Genomic DNA, 16,106 nt, shown 5'->3' with positions numbered 1-16,106 from the left:
ATGAAATAAACTGACATAATTATATATAAATTAATTTGAGATAAATATTGTAATCTGATTGGTTAAAATAATTTTGTTATATCTCAATGGATAAAAAAATATTGACACGCCCCTATTCAGTTAAATTCAGAGCTACTTTTCTCATGTTTAAAGATAAAACTATGTTTTAAAATTAATTTATAAGAATTGGCTATGATAAAAAATCTGTCTATTGAAAAATAACAAATTTTCCATGTGCATATTTTAAATAACAAATTTTTCATGTGCATATTTTGTTTATTGCACTTAACGCAATAAACAATATGCTCTAGGACAATTTATGTTATTTTTTAATAGACAAAATTTTTATCATAGCCAACTCTTAAATGTATCATCATGTAGTTCGTTATGAATAGTCCCTTCATTTATTTTGGGCTTTTTACAGCTTGCATTATGGTAAAGGTTTTGATTATCATTGAAGACCCTGTGGTGACCTGTAGAAGTTCAATTGTTTGTTGCTTGGGTTTTGGTGGCAGTCTCATTGGCAATCATACCACATCTCTTACTTCTATAATAAGAGTTTTTCATAGTATGCTACTGTAAAATCGTCATATACACATGCCGTTTTATTATGACACAATGATAACAATTTCCCTTTCGTTTTACATATGAATTAACTACAAAAACATCTTTAAAAATAAAATTTAATCATTATGGTGAGTCTTCATGTGGCGTCTTCTCTCGGTAGGTGTAAGGTGTCCCTATAATAAAAAAAGAATTACAATGTAATCAAAACAACCACACTTTCTGACAAAAACTTAATCGTTAGGCACCCTAAATCATCATTAAAAAGATTTACTTGTAACACTTTTGATTTTTTCCAATTAACCACAGCATTGGATTTAAGTAATCAGCAACCTAAAGTTCATTAAAAAGAATCAATGATAGCAGAATTTATCATGTCAAATATACAGTATTACTGGTTTCCTACAGAAAATGGGCCAATAATGACTTTTAAAACAGTACCAAAATAACCAGGGTCACATCAAGAGATTTTGAAAACGGGGGTCCTGAGGGGTTCCAGGCCATCATTTGCTCTTTCTTGTCCCAATTTTGCAGTAAGTTCACAAAATTTTCTTACAAAACAAAACAAAAAACGAGGACTACTACCCCCAGAACCCCTGTATTAGCCACTGTATACTTAGAAGCCAATGTCTAGAAAACAACTTGATCAGGTCTAGAACAAAACGTTCAATATCTTCTCAATAATCATATCTAATTTGGTTTTTATGTTATAATCTTCTTAACTGTTGACATCAAGTTTGAACAACCTTTACAGTAAAAATTATGTAATCGAGTCATCAAATATTCCATGCAATACATCTAACACCGGGTTCATGCTAGCTGCATGCATTCTCTTCTCTACCCAGCTGTTCAAAACTTTATCTGCTGGATAAATATTTAGCCACTGGATAACTTATATAGATTGTAATAGACTTATCCAACTGATAAATCATTTGAATAACTGGACCCTGGGATCTCACAAAGTATCAGGAATAATAGGGCTTTAACCATGTCTTATTTTCTACAACATTCATTAATAATATTTACATACTGATAACAGAGACCCCCCTCTTTTTATTTGTTGAAGATTTACTTCATCTATTAAAAAATCTAGTCAACATGGATGGGTATAATATTGACACTTAAAAGCTATATCTAAATTAAGAAATTACCGGTAGGTATGTTCCAAATGGTCAAATTGTCAAAACAATTGATATATTTAATTCTACAGGTGCTTTGTGAACAGTAATCCTTCCAGCATTGACTTCAAACAAACTTAAGTTATTATATATCAATCAGTGTATTGCTACTCAATGGAAGTAAAATTACAGTTCAAAACTCATACAGTAATACAGAAAAAAAAACAGATTCTTATCTATTTAAACTAAAACCAAACATAGTGAAAGTATAGACACAGTTTCAAGCCCTTTGCCTATCTCTATGTTAATAAACAAAGTATTAATTCTGGCTATGAATCTTAAAATGACATTACTTTATAAAGCCTTCAAGATTTAAAAAGTGCTTTGAACAATTCATGACAATTTTCTAACACAATAAATTAACTCAGTATCTTTTTGCACTTATGCACATACTACATTTTTTTACACTGAGGGGCACCTGGAATTTTCATGCTTTTTTTACAGAATATTTTTTTACAGTCTTTACACATCAAACTAAGTGTATGATATTTTTAAAAGTTTACATTTACTCTGCAGGCTACTTTTTTTGGCATAGTTATGAATAATATTTTTAATCCATCAATAAACACAATTTAACCTGAGATATATATATGATCTGAATCTTTGAGAAACAAACCATTTCATATTTCTATACTGTAATAAAGTGAAAACATGTCTAAACCAAACTCCTTAAGGACTCAAAAATTGGTTCAGATGAGACAGGTGCTTGGTTTACCAAGATTCAAAATACAATTAAATTGATGTAAGGGGAGTTTTAAAAAATGTCGTTTGGATTTCAGATTATTCAGTGTCAGTTTAGACACGACACTTTTGGGATTATTCAGGATTTCAGTTCTTTCCATAAAACAGTCATCCAATACAAAACTTAACAGAACTTCACTGTTTTATCAATGGTGTACTAATATCATATCGTTATACAATGTTCATTGTTTTGTTTCAGCTATTTTCTAATTGCATAAACTACAATTTGCACTTAACATGAAATAGGTTGATTAAACATACCAAAGACAAAACAAAAACATCATGGATACATGTAGGTCCTAAAAATGTTTACTTAGGATTCTAGTTGGGATGAAAGAATTTCCAACCTTACTTAGCAAATCTTGCTGTAAGTGAAAACAATGAATATATAAACACTTATCAAGCACTGATAAATCACACTGAGTATGTGGTCAAACTTAAAGTAGAACTAGAAGAAATCAAACTAAAAGTAGAACTAGGAAAAATGTTCTACTGGTCAAATTGAAAGTAAAACTGAATGAAATGTCTAAGAAGAAATTGCACATATTTTAAAACTTCTTTCCTTAAGCAGTTGGTAAAATATCTACATTAATGTGTTTAATACTGAAAATATGTATATTTTTAGGTTGGTCCCTCTTCAAGGTGGTAGAAATAGCTTCACAAATCATCAAAATGTACTCCCACCCCTCTTTCCACCACCAATATGCTGACCATTCCTCAGTTCTACTTAAGTTCTGCCAGCATACAACAACACATATTCATCAATACTTACTTTTAGTAACATTGCCATACTGCAATCATGTTTACAGTGGTATAGTAGTAATATCAAAATGGCATTAAAACACCTACAGGAGCTTTATAGGAAACAATAATCTTATGTATATATATATCCACTTATGGGTTGAGCATTTTCAGAAAAAGGCAATCAAAAATAAGATATAACATAGGCTCAATAGAGTTAAAATCCCTAACCTCATTTTATACTAGTATTTACCAGTAATTTAATATTCAAGGGCATTAACTCCTACAACTTTTACCATTTAAGACAACTGTAGCCTAGCCATCAAAATGTTTTCTTACTATAGGTTTCCACCTTGAGAAATTAATAAAAATCATTAAATGCTGACTTTGAAAACGTGTGCCAAGTGAGGACCATAATGGTGGTTTTTACCCTAATATTGCCATTCATTACGAAGATTTTCATTGTGATTGGCATTGATTTTATCAGTTCAGAAATTTTTTAATTACCTCTCATTTCAAGAGAAATTTTTATGAAAGTGTTAAGATTTATGCTAAATGACAACATCAAAATATAGGTTCTTTAACCTGGACACACTAATAAAATCTTTTACAATAATAGATCAGAAAAAAATATATAGATAGTTGGTAAGATATGATAATAAACATGACAATGTTTGATCACTTGTACTGAAATAAGTCACAATATTAAAATTCTAATACTTATATCAACAACTATTGGTAGGTATTCTTTACTATCAATTTTCAGTATATGACTCACCTGGCTTTGACCCATCTGATGGCTGTAATATCTTCTCTCTATCACCTACAGTTAATCAAAAACATGTACAAAAATTATAGAATGAATTGCCATGACTATACTTCCTATATTTCCCATAACAAATAAAGCAGAACATGAGTGACCTAACTGAGTGATACCCTCATTGCAACATTTAAAACATGTCTATTCAAAATTATTGAGTTAGATTATCTCCCCTTTGCAAATATCCTGCTTCATGCATATCAACTTATAATGTCCAACTAATCAGAATACATTCAGTTGTTTATGAGAAGTTGCAATTGCAAGATAAATATAGACAGATGTACAATGTAATTCCTGTATATCCCCAATCTGTTTATAAGGGGAGAACTGGAAAAAGTTGATATGATAATCAACAATGCAATCATGAAGTAAAAAGGGGCCACAACTCCTAAAGGATAAATGCAACATTTATCATAATCCAATTGTTCTGAATAGTATAGTCCAAAAACTGCATTATTGAATGAAAAAAACTATGTTAAGTGTTTTTTATATATGTTTTAACCAATCTTTATCTTACCTTATCAAAGAATCTGGATAATTTAACAGCATTAGTGGAACCAGGAGACAGACATTTACAATCTTTACAGTCCTGTAATTAAATCCTATTAATGATTACTAGTAACTGAGGACCAACACTTACAGAATTTTGACAACTTTAGTATTGACTATATTGGTATTTGGATTGTATTTTCTGACCCTGTGCACATTTGGCTCAGATAGTAAGTATACAGTCCAAATTCTGTCTGGAACATAGATAAATGAGACATTTTTTCTCTTTAAAATCACTATTCTAACAAGCATTGGTCTAAGAAACCACTACAAATAGTATTGTAACAATTAATCGGTAGACATCTTAGGTTGATAACTGAGATATATTGCACAGTTATCTTGACTAAAGGTACCATACATTGTATTGACTGAATACCAACTTTTGAGGTTTATGTTTGTATATATAAACACACAAGGCAAAGTAAACCTTGTAGCATTGTATAAAACATAAATCTTAACAGGAAGGGAAAACTTACAATGTACCATAGGCTATTCTCTTAAAATAATAAAAAAACAAGTTTTGAAGCAAGTCAGTCTATCCTGAACATACTCATTAAAATAAACATTCCATGTTCATTTGAAAAAAAATAAAATGTTGAACTTCTACACAAAGACTGTAATTTAGTCATGTTCACAGTAAAAGTCAGTGCTAATGAACTTTAGTAAAGCTATAGCAACAATTATCAACTGCTACACGAACAATCAATAATTTAATACTTCTCAACCCAGTGATTCCCATGGGACTATTGGACTGCTAATTTACAATTTCTTAATTGACAGTGATGATGTACAGGTACATGCACAGAATAAATCCAGATTAGTTCAAAAAACAGAGGTCACTGCACATACTTACATTTGGAATAAGATGAATCACATCCAATCACATTTATTCTTGGATAATACACAGTGAACAAGTGATATTTGATGATAATATTTGTTACACTTACAATGAAATATTGAGAACACAAAATATTTTGATTGAAAGAAAATTAATTTTTTGAAGTTTCATATTACTTTAACCAATTTGTTTGTATCTTTAATTTGGACCTTTTTACATGCATATTAGCAGAGACCTATAATTAAAGAGATAAGAAATTCGTTGATTAGCCAATCTATCGATACAATTATCACACGGAGAACAAGATTCTCTGACCTTTCCACTTCTTTATTAAAGTTCTTTTTTCCCCCTTTCGATTGATTGATTGATTCATAACTTTATTTCCTCTTATAAGAGATATAATGACAATACAAACAGTTATAAATACATATCATGCAGACAAACAGAAAATGTAAGTAGAAGTAATTAATATGTATAAATACTTAAGTAAGATCAATACACTAAAGAAGACAGCGATGGTATTTCCACTTGTCTAATACTTTAAGTTATTCCTGTATTAGCGTATTTACATTCCGGCCTTCAAAAGTTTCTTGTAGTGACTTGGGCATTGAACAATATGTAAGTGGCAAAGTCTCATAAAGTCATGAGGGTCAACATCATCAAATACTACATTTTTTCCAAGTAGTGTTTCGAAGAGATGATTGTCATTATATTCATATAATTCAGTAAATACAAATAGCGGAAAATTTTTTATTAGTAGGTTCTAAAATATATCTTGAATTGGAAGCATTGCTGGACAAGTGCATATCGCATGAACATATACGTCATTGAACATTCAGTTACATAGTACATAAAGCCTGCTGTAATATTTGATGGATCTGTAAGAAGTTTAATCACAAAATAATAGCTTCTAATATCATACTTTGTTTTGGCTAAATTCCAGAACAGGGCTAATTCAAGAGAGTCTATTATGCATTTAAATCTTATAAAGTCATTATTGACATTGTTCGATGGTTCCATTTGTCATCTTGTACAGAGGAGATCAAATTGTTCACAATTTTTTTCCATTTACTTATTACTGGGAATACACCAGTAAGTAAACAGTCCTTTAGGTAACCATGAAGTTCGTAATCGAATAATATATCACATATATCCGGCACAAAACCAAGACGGGTGCGATCAGAGTCGGCTAAATAAGAAAAGAGGCGAATAAGGAATATTTGTTTAATTAAATGAATGTCACTTAATGATATCAGTTGTTAGAGAAACAGTTTCTTTTTTTTCTATGGAAACAGCGATCGAATGTAGTCCTAATAGACCCTAACACATATCAGATTGTGTCCTCGGTTTCAAGTCCAGAATTTGCTTCGTTATGAAATGTTGGAAACGGTTCAGAATACACATTTCTGAAGGTTTAATGTTAGTCCATGTTTCACAACCATTTAATATAGAAGGTAACACTATAGAATTGTAGAGTTTAACCATGACTTTCAGATTTACAGATTCATTAAGGCTATTCAATGCAAAGAAGGCATTATGTCCTTTCCGACATACGTTAATGAATTCAATTTTGAAGTAGTTTCATTTACGTAAAAATTGGGGGGTAGGTAATTTGTTTTCAATACTCCCTTTTTGTTTGTTTTGGTAGGAAGAAAAATGTGGTATGAATATGAAGCTAAGATATCGTTGAATGAGAAACTGGAAGTTTTATTTCAATATTAGCAATACTTTTTTTAGTTACGATCATTTAAAGTCAAGTTGTCATTGTCAATTAAGTAAGCATGAGATCTCATTCCCCGCCACATGTTATTGTGATATATCAATTAGTTGCAAACCTCTTTAATTACAGACATATGATTTTAGTAGATTATTTAGCTTTCAGAACATTTACATTTATTTACTGACTAAATGAGAAATTATTCCACCACCTACAAAAAGACTGAACAAAGCATAATACTATAATCAAATAATGTAATTAATTACTAAATTCATTTCATCTGCACCACATTCCTCTGCTATAGTGGATGACCTTGAAATAACCTTCTCTCTAAGTATATGAGCAAGGTCAGTCTTTGTACCTACAACCAATATAGGTAACTGGTTCCCTGCAAACTGTTCTGGATCATAATCGTACCTGGGGAACAGAATAAATCTAGTCTCTATGACAATTTTCAGAATACAAATTTCTCTATCAAGGTACAATACATGGTCATTAGATAGTGATAATATCTACACAGAAATTTGGGACATACTGTTGGACCTAAAAACTTGAATGATGAGGATCAAATTAGGGTTCTTAGATTTCTCTATATGCTCTTAATAAATACATAATGTCCAAATAATACTTGACACTGAAATTCAGCATCAGATGGCAATATAATTAAAGTACAGTACTTATGAAGTTAAATGTATCCAGTGCATTACTGAATATTCAAATATTTTTTTGTGAAGCACTTTATTTTTTCGTGCTTTATTCATAGCCATAAACCAAAATTAAAATTTCTCCACAATGTCTCAATAAAATGATATTTCCAAATCCAGTAAATTTATACACTTCTACCATTTGATTGTATAAAACAATACTTACCCACTGCTGAAGTCTTTTGCATCATTTTTGTTCAACACTTCACCTAACCATTTGTTTAAGTTCTGATGTGATTTTCTGTTGGTCAAGTCATGGACTAGAATTATACCTGTATTAGAAAGCATGTAAAGATCAGGTGTGAAACTTTACCTCATACAGAAATTCTCAGATATTAATCCCACAACAGACAGGTCATCCTGTCACATTTCCTCTCCTTGTGAATTAGTTCAATGGCAATCTAAACCCTGTGGTTGGGTGGAAAATGTAACAGGAGTGAAAGATTGCCTCACAAAATTATGCCAAGTTCCAGTGAGGAACTGAGAATTGAACCCAAGATACTTGGTAACTGTCCAGTGACAAAATGTTCAGGAACCAATCCAAGTAGATTAACTGGCTGTTTGAATGTCTACCTACATGTACATGTAATAGGATGCAGACAGGCCATACCGCCACAAATATTTCCTTTTTTATATCAATAGGGGTACTCAATGTATTTAATGTTATAATCCCATCTCATAATATCTTCACTTTTGTGCACTCTATGTGTAGTAAAATACTTTTTTTTGTGCATAAAAGCATGTTATTTAAAAATTAAAGGGTATTAAGAGCCAAAATCAGTCAGCTGGGAGAATCAGAAATCTGGTGGCTATATTAGTGGATCAAGCTCAACAAAAATTAAAATGTTTATAGAAACCCTCCTAACATTATTCCTGCAAACTCCTTCATCAACTACAAGCTTCTGTTCCTTTTTCTAGCTATAATTTTTACCAATATATATATATACATATGTTCAAGATAAAAACTATAAAATAGATAAACATATTTGATCTTTCAAGGCAATAACTGTAAGAAAGAGTTGTCCAATAACTTCAACTCAGTTGAGATTTCAGAAGGGCTCTTCAAGTTAAAGAAAAAAAGCAACATTCATTAATCTCTATTAAGGTTTTAAAGATGTTATTTGAAACAATGGATCAATATTAATAGACACATGACTGTCATGTTTGTTCCCTAACTTAAATTAGCATATAGTCCAGTCAATATAAATTGTACCAAAATTTAGTCCTTAATCAAATCAAATTGCAACAGAACATATATTCAAGTTCAAAGCTACATGCATAGCATTATGTCCAAAATCGACACAGAAAAAGTCTGACTAAATCGAACATGCTGAAACCTTAGAATAAGCATTTCAAATGTCCTATACCCATTGAAAAGGGGAGATAACTCTGTCAAAAATGAAATAACAAAATTTGATACAAAAATCATTATTATGCTTTATCTGATAAAAATAAAATCTGGCAATAGTAGACATTTTCACCCTAATTAGAGGACCATCAACAACTTAAAAAGAGTTTTCATATCTTTTACCAAACAACAACTTAGATTTAGGAACTAAAAAGTAAACCATGTGTACATTTTTTTCAAATAATGAAGTTCAAGAATTCCAATTTTGATTAAAATAAGGAAGTAAATATTCTATTTTTTGTGTTTAAAATATTTTTTAACAAAGGCAAAACTGTTGATAAATAGCTTTCAGAAATAAAAAACACATTTTTTTTTCAAATAATGAAAGATCCTGAAAAAAAAAAGCATTTATTTATCAAAAATTTCCCAAAAGATTGAATATACCTTTTCTAATTCAAAATGTTACATATCATGTGAAGTGTAATATAGGAGACAGTCAATAATGAAAAAAAAACAAGTATCATATTTAAACTGAAATTGATAAAAATCAAAGGAAAAAAAATATTAAAAAAAAAAAAATTACTGAGTTATCTCCCCTTACCAGTGTTATTGAAAGCACATTTTGAGGTTTTACACACATCAGATTTTGTTAGATTTTTGGATTTATAATGGTCATAATGATATATATCTTAATCAAAGCATTTTTTTGTTGTAGTTTGTTGTAGTTTAAAACCCATTTTGACTGCATTAATCCTGTGCAAAACTTTAAAAGCAAATACTTTCATTCCAGGTGAAGTAATAAAAGCAGTCATATTAAAATTGAAAATAACATTTAAAATTGTTTCCAAATGTATGTTTCTGGAATGTTTTTAATTAAGAAAAATATACCAAAGGAAACTTGAGTTTCTCTTGTGTCTTTATTTTTCAGCAGGATCTGTAATCCGTCAGTCTGCCTCTCTTTCAAGAAAAAATATATAGCTTTCTTACCCTGACTGATTGTCTTCCTTAAACAGTTTTGATAATTTCAAGGATGTATCATTTCATAATTTATTCTTTAAATTCAAGCCAGTGACCTTTTAGTTCAAACATTCTGTTTAATCCAATCAAGGTAAAGAAAAAAAATTATTAAAATATGCTTACCATTTACATTATTATAAAATATAGATCTGCTATTCTGATGACTGGATGATCCTCCTATGTCCCATAACTCTGTAAAAAAAGTCTTCTCTGATGGGGTACCAGCTTTATAATCATGCAACTGTGGAAAAAGCAGTTAATCAAAAATAATTTTATTGAATTCTAAGCAAATATGTTTTGGCAAATTTACAATTGCATTCTTCACTTATTATATTTCAAATAGAACGTTAGTAGATGTAAGCTGTATAGAGTTATATGTACAATATAGATTACATGTATGACATGTAGATCTGTATTTACTTACTTTTACTTCTACAGAACATCCTATTGTGTATCCAGGGTTTGTATTTGGTTCATTATGGCATATTAGATGTACTAGGGATGTCTTACCAACACCTGCAAAAATCAAATTCATTATACATATACATGTATTCATGTAACAACAAAATGTAACCAATTGTTGTTCAATTAATTATTAATCATCAGTTACATGTTTTCAACTATTTTTTGATGACAATGATATTACACTCCTAGTCCCTTACTTTGCTGATAGGCTAATATGCATATTAATTGATGACTACTGAAATGTTTTTAAAAATATTTTTATGGGGTACAGTGTGAACAAAAAATGTGTTAGTGGATTGACCTAATGCACTTAACTTATCTTATAGGGGAAACTTAAATACAAAGTTCAGAACCTTAACTAAGACATTACTGATGGTGATGAGGACTTTCAGTTTCATGAATAATATTTAGATTTCCAGAATGAAATCCTTAAATTTGAGCAACAGAATCTTGAATAGGAAAAGATTAAATAAACCATGGAAGGCATCTTCCAAAATGTATATCCATTACATGTACATTGTAACATAACACTTTTCATTTTGTCAGCATTGTATTATTCTAATTACCTGCCAATATGGTTAAGATCACCTTTTAAAATATATGGTTTTAATAGTATACTCTTGGAATGGTCTGGGTCCCAGAATTTGTCCAACATTTGTAATGAATTAAGGGTAAGACTGATGTCATTTCATTTGAGGCCATCATACTGTTGACTGTTTTGACATACTCTATCTTGGAAATGTTACGATTGGATCTGTATTTAATCACTGAAGATAGCAAATGTTTTCCGAGACTGGTTTGGTTCTCAATCACATTTACCTTTACAGTAAAAAAAGTAGTTGCCATGATGCTATTTTTAAGCTCCAGAATTAAGGTGCAAACCAGAAATTGATACTTGTCTGGATATAAGTACAATGGGTCAATTTGATAGGAGTGTATTAGTGACACTGATAAGTGACCAAAACCAAGACTGTGTGGCAAGTAATGGGTTAAATATTAATTGAGGACAATGACAATGTCGACAACAACATTGTTTTTGTCTGCAAAACGTATTACATCCAATGTTTATTATCAGAGGTAGACATAGAAAATAATAGCAGTAATGAGACCTATACTGCCACTGCACTCTGAAAAGAAGAGATAGTGAAAAACTATACATCTGTGCTATCCTCTTTTGGTCTCTCTACAAAAGATGATGATTGTGATTTACTGCCTATGTACTGATTTCTAAGCTCACAAGAACTCATACAAACAAGTAACATGGCTGAATCTGCAATATGTACTTCCAAACCTCTTTCAAAACTTTTAACTTCTGTACTCACAACTGTCAAAGAGGGTCTCCAGTCTTACCAAAGCACTTGTTACTCCCATAGTGGTATTAAGTGTAATTTAATGGAAAGATCTTTTGGAGACCCTTAATTCAAGATTACTCGATTAAAATCCTAACTCAAAAACATTATACATCGCTGTTTCTCCAAAAAAGATGGTACACCTGGATACAAATATATAGTTTTTGGCAGAGATTCCTCAAACTTTGTAAAAATTAAATTCCAAATCATCTTCAAAATATACAGAAGAGATGTTTTCAAAATGCTGGAATTTTTTATCGACGACATACATGTATTTGTCCAATGTGGTGGATGCGTTTTTCAACAAACAGTTGCATTCCAATGGCAACAAATCGTGCTCGTCTACTTGCTAACCTATTCCTTCACTCTTATGAGGCTAACTTTATAGTCGATCTGATCTGACAGAAAGAACATCGTTTAGCTACAATATAGATCCTTTCCACTATACATATGATGTATTATCATTCAACAATCCTATTTTCGGGGATTTGATACATCGCATCTACCCCAAAGAATTTGAGATCAAGGATACTACAGACACTGCGAAGTCTGCCTCATATCTAGACCTACATTTAGAGATCAATGGTAAGGGAAAACTATTGACCAAACTTTACGACAAACATAATGACTTTTCATTCCAAATTGTCAACTTTCTTTCCATCTGTGGCAACATCCCTTCAGCACCTCTTATGGACTTTTTATATCACAACTCATACATTATGCCAAAGCTTGCCGTAACTACGCAGACTTTTTGTATCCAACCAGACTTTTTTCAATTTGGCTTTTGGAAGAGGGTTATGCTGCTATAAGATTTAAGTCATCACTTAAGAAGTTTTATGGTTGTCATCATGAACTCGTAGATTGTTACGGTGTATCCATCTGCACCATGAAAACTGATTTGTTCAACATGTCATAGTTTTTCTTTCATCTTTCATCCTGACTTTTTATGAGGAACTAGAGATGAGACTTGTGGAGCTTGTTACTTTTCGTTCGGAATGGAGCAGAAATGATTTTGGAGACCAGAATCTAACAGACAATTTCATAATTCTTGTGAAAAATTATGTGTCAGCTACCATTCCGTTCCAAAAGTAACAAGCTCTACCAGTCTCGTCTCATGCAACTTCACATGTATTAAGATTCAAAAGGTCAACAAAGCAGTGTCTCTAATGAAAAATGATGAAAACTTCAATAAAAAATGTAATTTTTGTAGCAAATATGGTGTCAGCGAACAGGACAATAATTCTGGAATCGAACTAGGTAGTAGTCCAAATTTCCTCTGACCCTGCAACCCTTCTCCTTTTTATTTGGATATTTATGTCGGGTTGGGGTTAAAATGATGTGGCATACAAAAAGTTGGAGGTTCAGTGGTACCGTGGAGTACTATCCTTCAACCGCTTGTAACGACTTTCAAGTTGAAACTGTGCATGTCACGCCTACCCAGTTGGATTCCAGTCATTTTCCTGTATGCCGATACCAAATTTGCTACAAAAATTACATTTATTATTGAAGTTTCATCATTTTCCACAAGAGACCTGTTTTGTTGACATTTTGAACTGTAATAGAGAGTATACGGAGCTTGTTACTTTTGGAACGGAACAGAGCAGAAACGATTTTTAAAAACGGAATCTAACGGAATATATCAAAATTACGGTGAAAAATTACGTGTCCACTACCCTTCCATTCCAAAAGTAACTAGCTCCGCCGGTTGAAGGGCGGTACTCCTGGGTACCAATGAATCTTCAACTTTTTGTATGGCACATTATTCTGACCCCAGCTTAACATATCAATGTCCAAATGAAAAAGAGGAGGGTTGTTGAGTCTGAGGAAATTCGGACTAGAATCTTGGTTCCCTTGATTACTCTTTCATACGTTTAAACATTTTCAAATGATACCTGAGTCTCCAACAACAATAATTTTAGTTTTGTCATAAGCTGCGAACCCTGCCATAATCCATTTCAGATAGCATAGATGACTGAAACAGTATGATGATGTTGTCAAAGAAAAAAAAAGAGGGTAATAGTTATCTCCCTTGATCATAACTCGTACCACAGACATGTATATATCGGTCCAAGATTACTCGTACCAAGTATACTACACCAGGATCTTAAAAAATTAACGTTGCTTTTGAACGCATTATCCCTTTGGTTAGTGTTATATTTATAACACAATGCAAGTCATCACAAGCGTTTAAAGGTTGAATTAATCATATATGTACCTGTAACAGTCATCTGAATATTTATGGGTTAATTAGTCCTAAATAAGTTTGGGTACATTTAATGGACCATATTGGAAATAAGCTGAAAAGCTTTAATGGGCTATCCAAGGTTAGATATCAACCTACTTTTTACTTTTTAAGGCTAACAATTAAATTTTAACATTTAGCCTAGATGCATTCATGGCAAGTTTTAATACTATATTGTCATAAGAGTATACTATATGTTGTATGACTGTATTTAATGAATGGATGCTGTCCTGTAAATTGTATGTATGATGTTCTGATATGAATAAAGCTATCTATCTATCTATAATTTTACTTGTCTAGAATTAGTGTTTTAATTATTTTGAGTTACCAACCCACCTCGACTTTTTTTTATTTATATAGCCCTTTTTTACGACTGTAAATCCTCCTTTAAGTTAGGCACAATTCATTTTTGTTGATGCCCGCTCGAATTGTTATTTAGTGAGAAAGAGTGAGTGTCAAATTTATATTTATCAGAGAACATATTTCATGTTCATTTTAATTGATTTTCTTGTAATAACGGGCAAAATAAATTATAACAGTTTCATTGCTTTATTCTTTAAGACCTGAGTAATCAAGGACACGGACGTGTCCATTAAACACTCAAAAATCAAATACAAATTCAAATATTTGTTACCCCCACCCGAGGATTTTTATAATAGATTTTATTATAGTGCGAAATGCTTTATAATATGAAAGTCAAATAACCAGGCGCGTAGCGGAGGCCAAATTGAAGTGTAGGTAAAATTACGGCAGGGGGTCTGAGGGCCGCTTAAGGCCCCCAGCAGGTCCTGGGGGGCCAACCCCCCCCCCCGAAGCTCCGCGGAGATAGCGTTTTAGAGCATCATTTATGCCTCTCCTGGATGTATTTTATCTAAAAAAAAAAAAACTGGCAAAATTAAGTGCAGGCAAAAGCTTTTTTGCCTTACGGCAGCTACGCGCCTGATAACCATGTGGTACATGAATGAACATCATCAAAGCATAAACCTGTAATTAAAACAATTCAAATATGGTTAAAAGAAGGACAGACAATAAAAAGATTGACTAGAAGAAAAGCACAATTTCAAGTGCAAACATGATATATACATGTATATATATATATTTGGTATTGAAATATTTATGATAATAAACTTAATTTTGGTATCCATTTTGGTGACTTCTGCACTGAGGAAGGCATCTCAGCGGCTAAAAATACTATTAACCACTTTCCATACTTATATTCTTAAATTATTAAATTTAATTTTTGCCCTGTGACATGGCATTTCTGAAATTCTAAAAATCTGGAAAAAGTGCAGGAAAGAGCACTCCATTTTGTGTATGATGATAATGTGTCTAGCTCATACGAAGAACTTTTTGAACGTACTGGGGTGCATTTTCTGCATATTAAACGCCAAGGACAATGGTTGCTGAAACCTTTAAAATCCTGAATAATTTATTTATCACATGTATGCCTACATTTGCTTGTCACTGTGAAATCTTATAAATATAATGTACCTGTGTATAATGTTGTTTTGGGGCCAGCTTCAGCCTGCCTGTGGTGTGAGGGTTTCCTCGTCGTTCATTGAAGACCCATACATGAGTGGCCTTGAGCTGACATTTTTCATCCTGTTGGGGTTGTTGTCTCTTTGACATATTCACCATATCCATTCTCGTTATATTTCAGGTATAAAAATATACTATCTAGATATTCGGAAAGTCAAAACCTGTACATATGATAAGAAAAGTTTTTGTTTTGCCGCTGCTACTTTATTGAACAGTCTTCCAGGGCCGTATTTAAGGGGACGATTTTTAGGGGTGGAGCTGGCTAATTTTTTTCAGGTCAGAAATTCTATTTTC

General features: G+C 31.7%; 1 protein-coding gene across 3 annotated transcripts; it reads right to left on the bottom strand.

The window, feature by feature from the left end:
* Window positions 1–669: 669 nt before the first annotated feature.
* On the bottom strand, window positions 670–14,082 carry LOC148614880 (rab-like protein 3). 3 transcript variants are annotated; one of them, XM_088589362.1, is made up of 9 exons: window positions 13,924–14,082; window positions 10,642–10,733; window positions 10,341–10,458; window positions 8,019–8,124; window positions 7,415–7,565; window positions 4,562–4,633; window positions 4,003–4,047; window positions 3,256–3,274; window positions 670–740 (listed from the first exon to the last, which is right to left on the bottom strand). In XM_088589362.1, exons 1-9 carry the CDS (start codon window positions 14,066–14,068, stop codon window positions 691–693), a joined length of 798 nt encoding a protein of 265 aa, XP_088445488.1. In that variant the 5' UTR covers window positions 14,069–14,082; the 3' UTR covers window positions 670–690. The 3 variants fall into 3 exon arrangements, with proteins under 3 accessions (XP_088445488.1, XP_088445489.1, XP_088445490.1); XM_088589363.1 differs by lacking the exon at window positions 3,256–3,274 and having other exon boundaries at window positions 670–2,848; XM_088589364.1 differs by lacking the exon at window positions 3,256–3,274.
* Between the last annotated feature and the right edge of the window lie 2,024 nt (window positions 14,083–16,106).

This window comes from Perna viridis, chromosome 6, assembly GCF_037379345.1.
Source record: "Perna viridis isolate PV_CMFRI_1.1 ecotype Kerala chromosome 6, ASM3737934v1, whole genome shotgun sequence".
Lineage (NCBI taxonomy): Eukaryota > Metazoa > Mollusca > Bivalvia > Mytilida > Mytilidae > Perna > Perna viridis.
The sequence above is the reverse complement of the archived record's forward strand: the minus strand, read 5'-3'. Positions and strand labels throughout refer to the sequence as shown.

Coding starts and splice junctions, on each gene's coding strand:
- LOC148614880 (XM_088589362.1), bottom strand. CDS start 14,068: ATGATCAAGGGAGATAACTATTACCCTCTTTTTTTTTCTTTGACAACA. Junction 10,459..10,641: donor GATGTTCTGTAGAAGTAAAA/GTAAGTAAATAC, acceptor CTTTTTCCACAG/TTGCATGATTATAAAGCTGG. Junction 8,125..10,340: donor ATTTTATAATAATGTAAATG/GTAAGCATATTT, acceptor TTTCTAATACAG/GTATAATTCTAGTCCATGAC.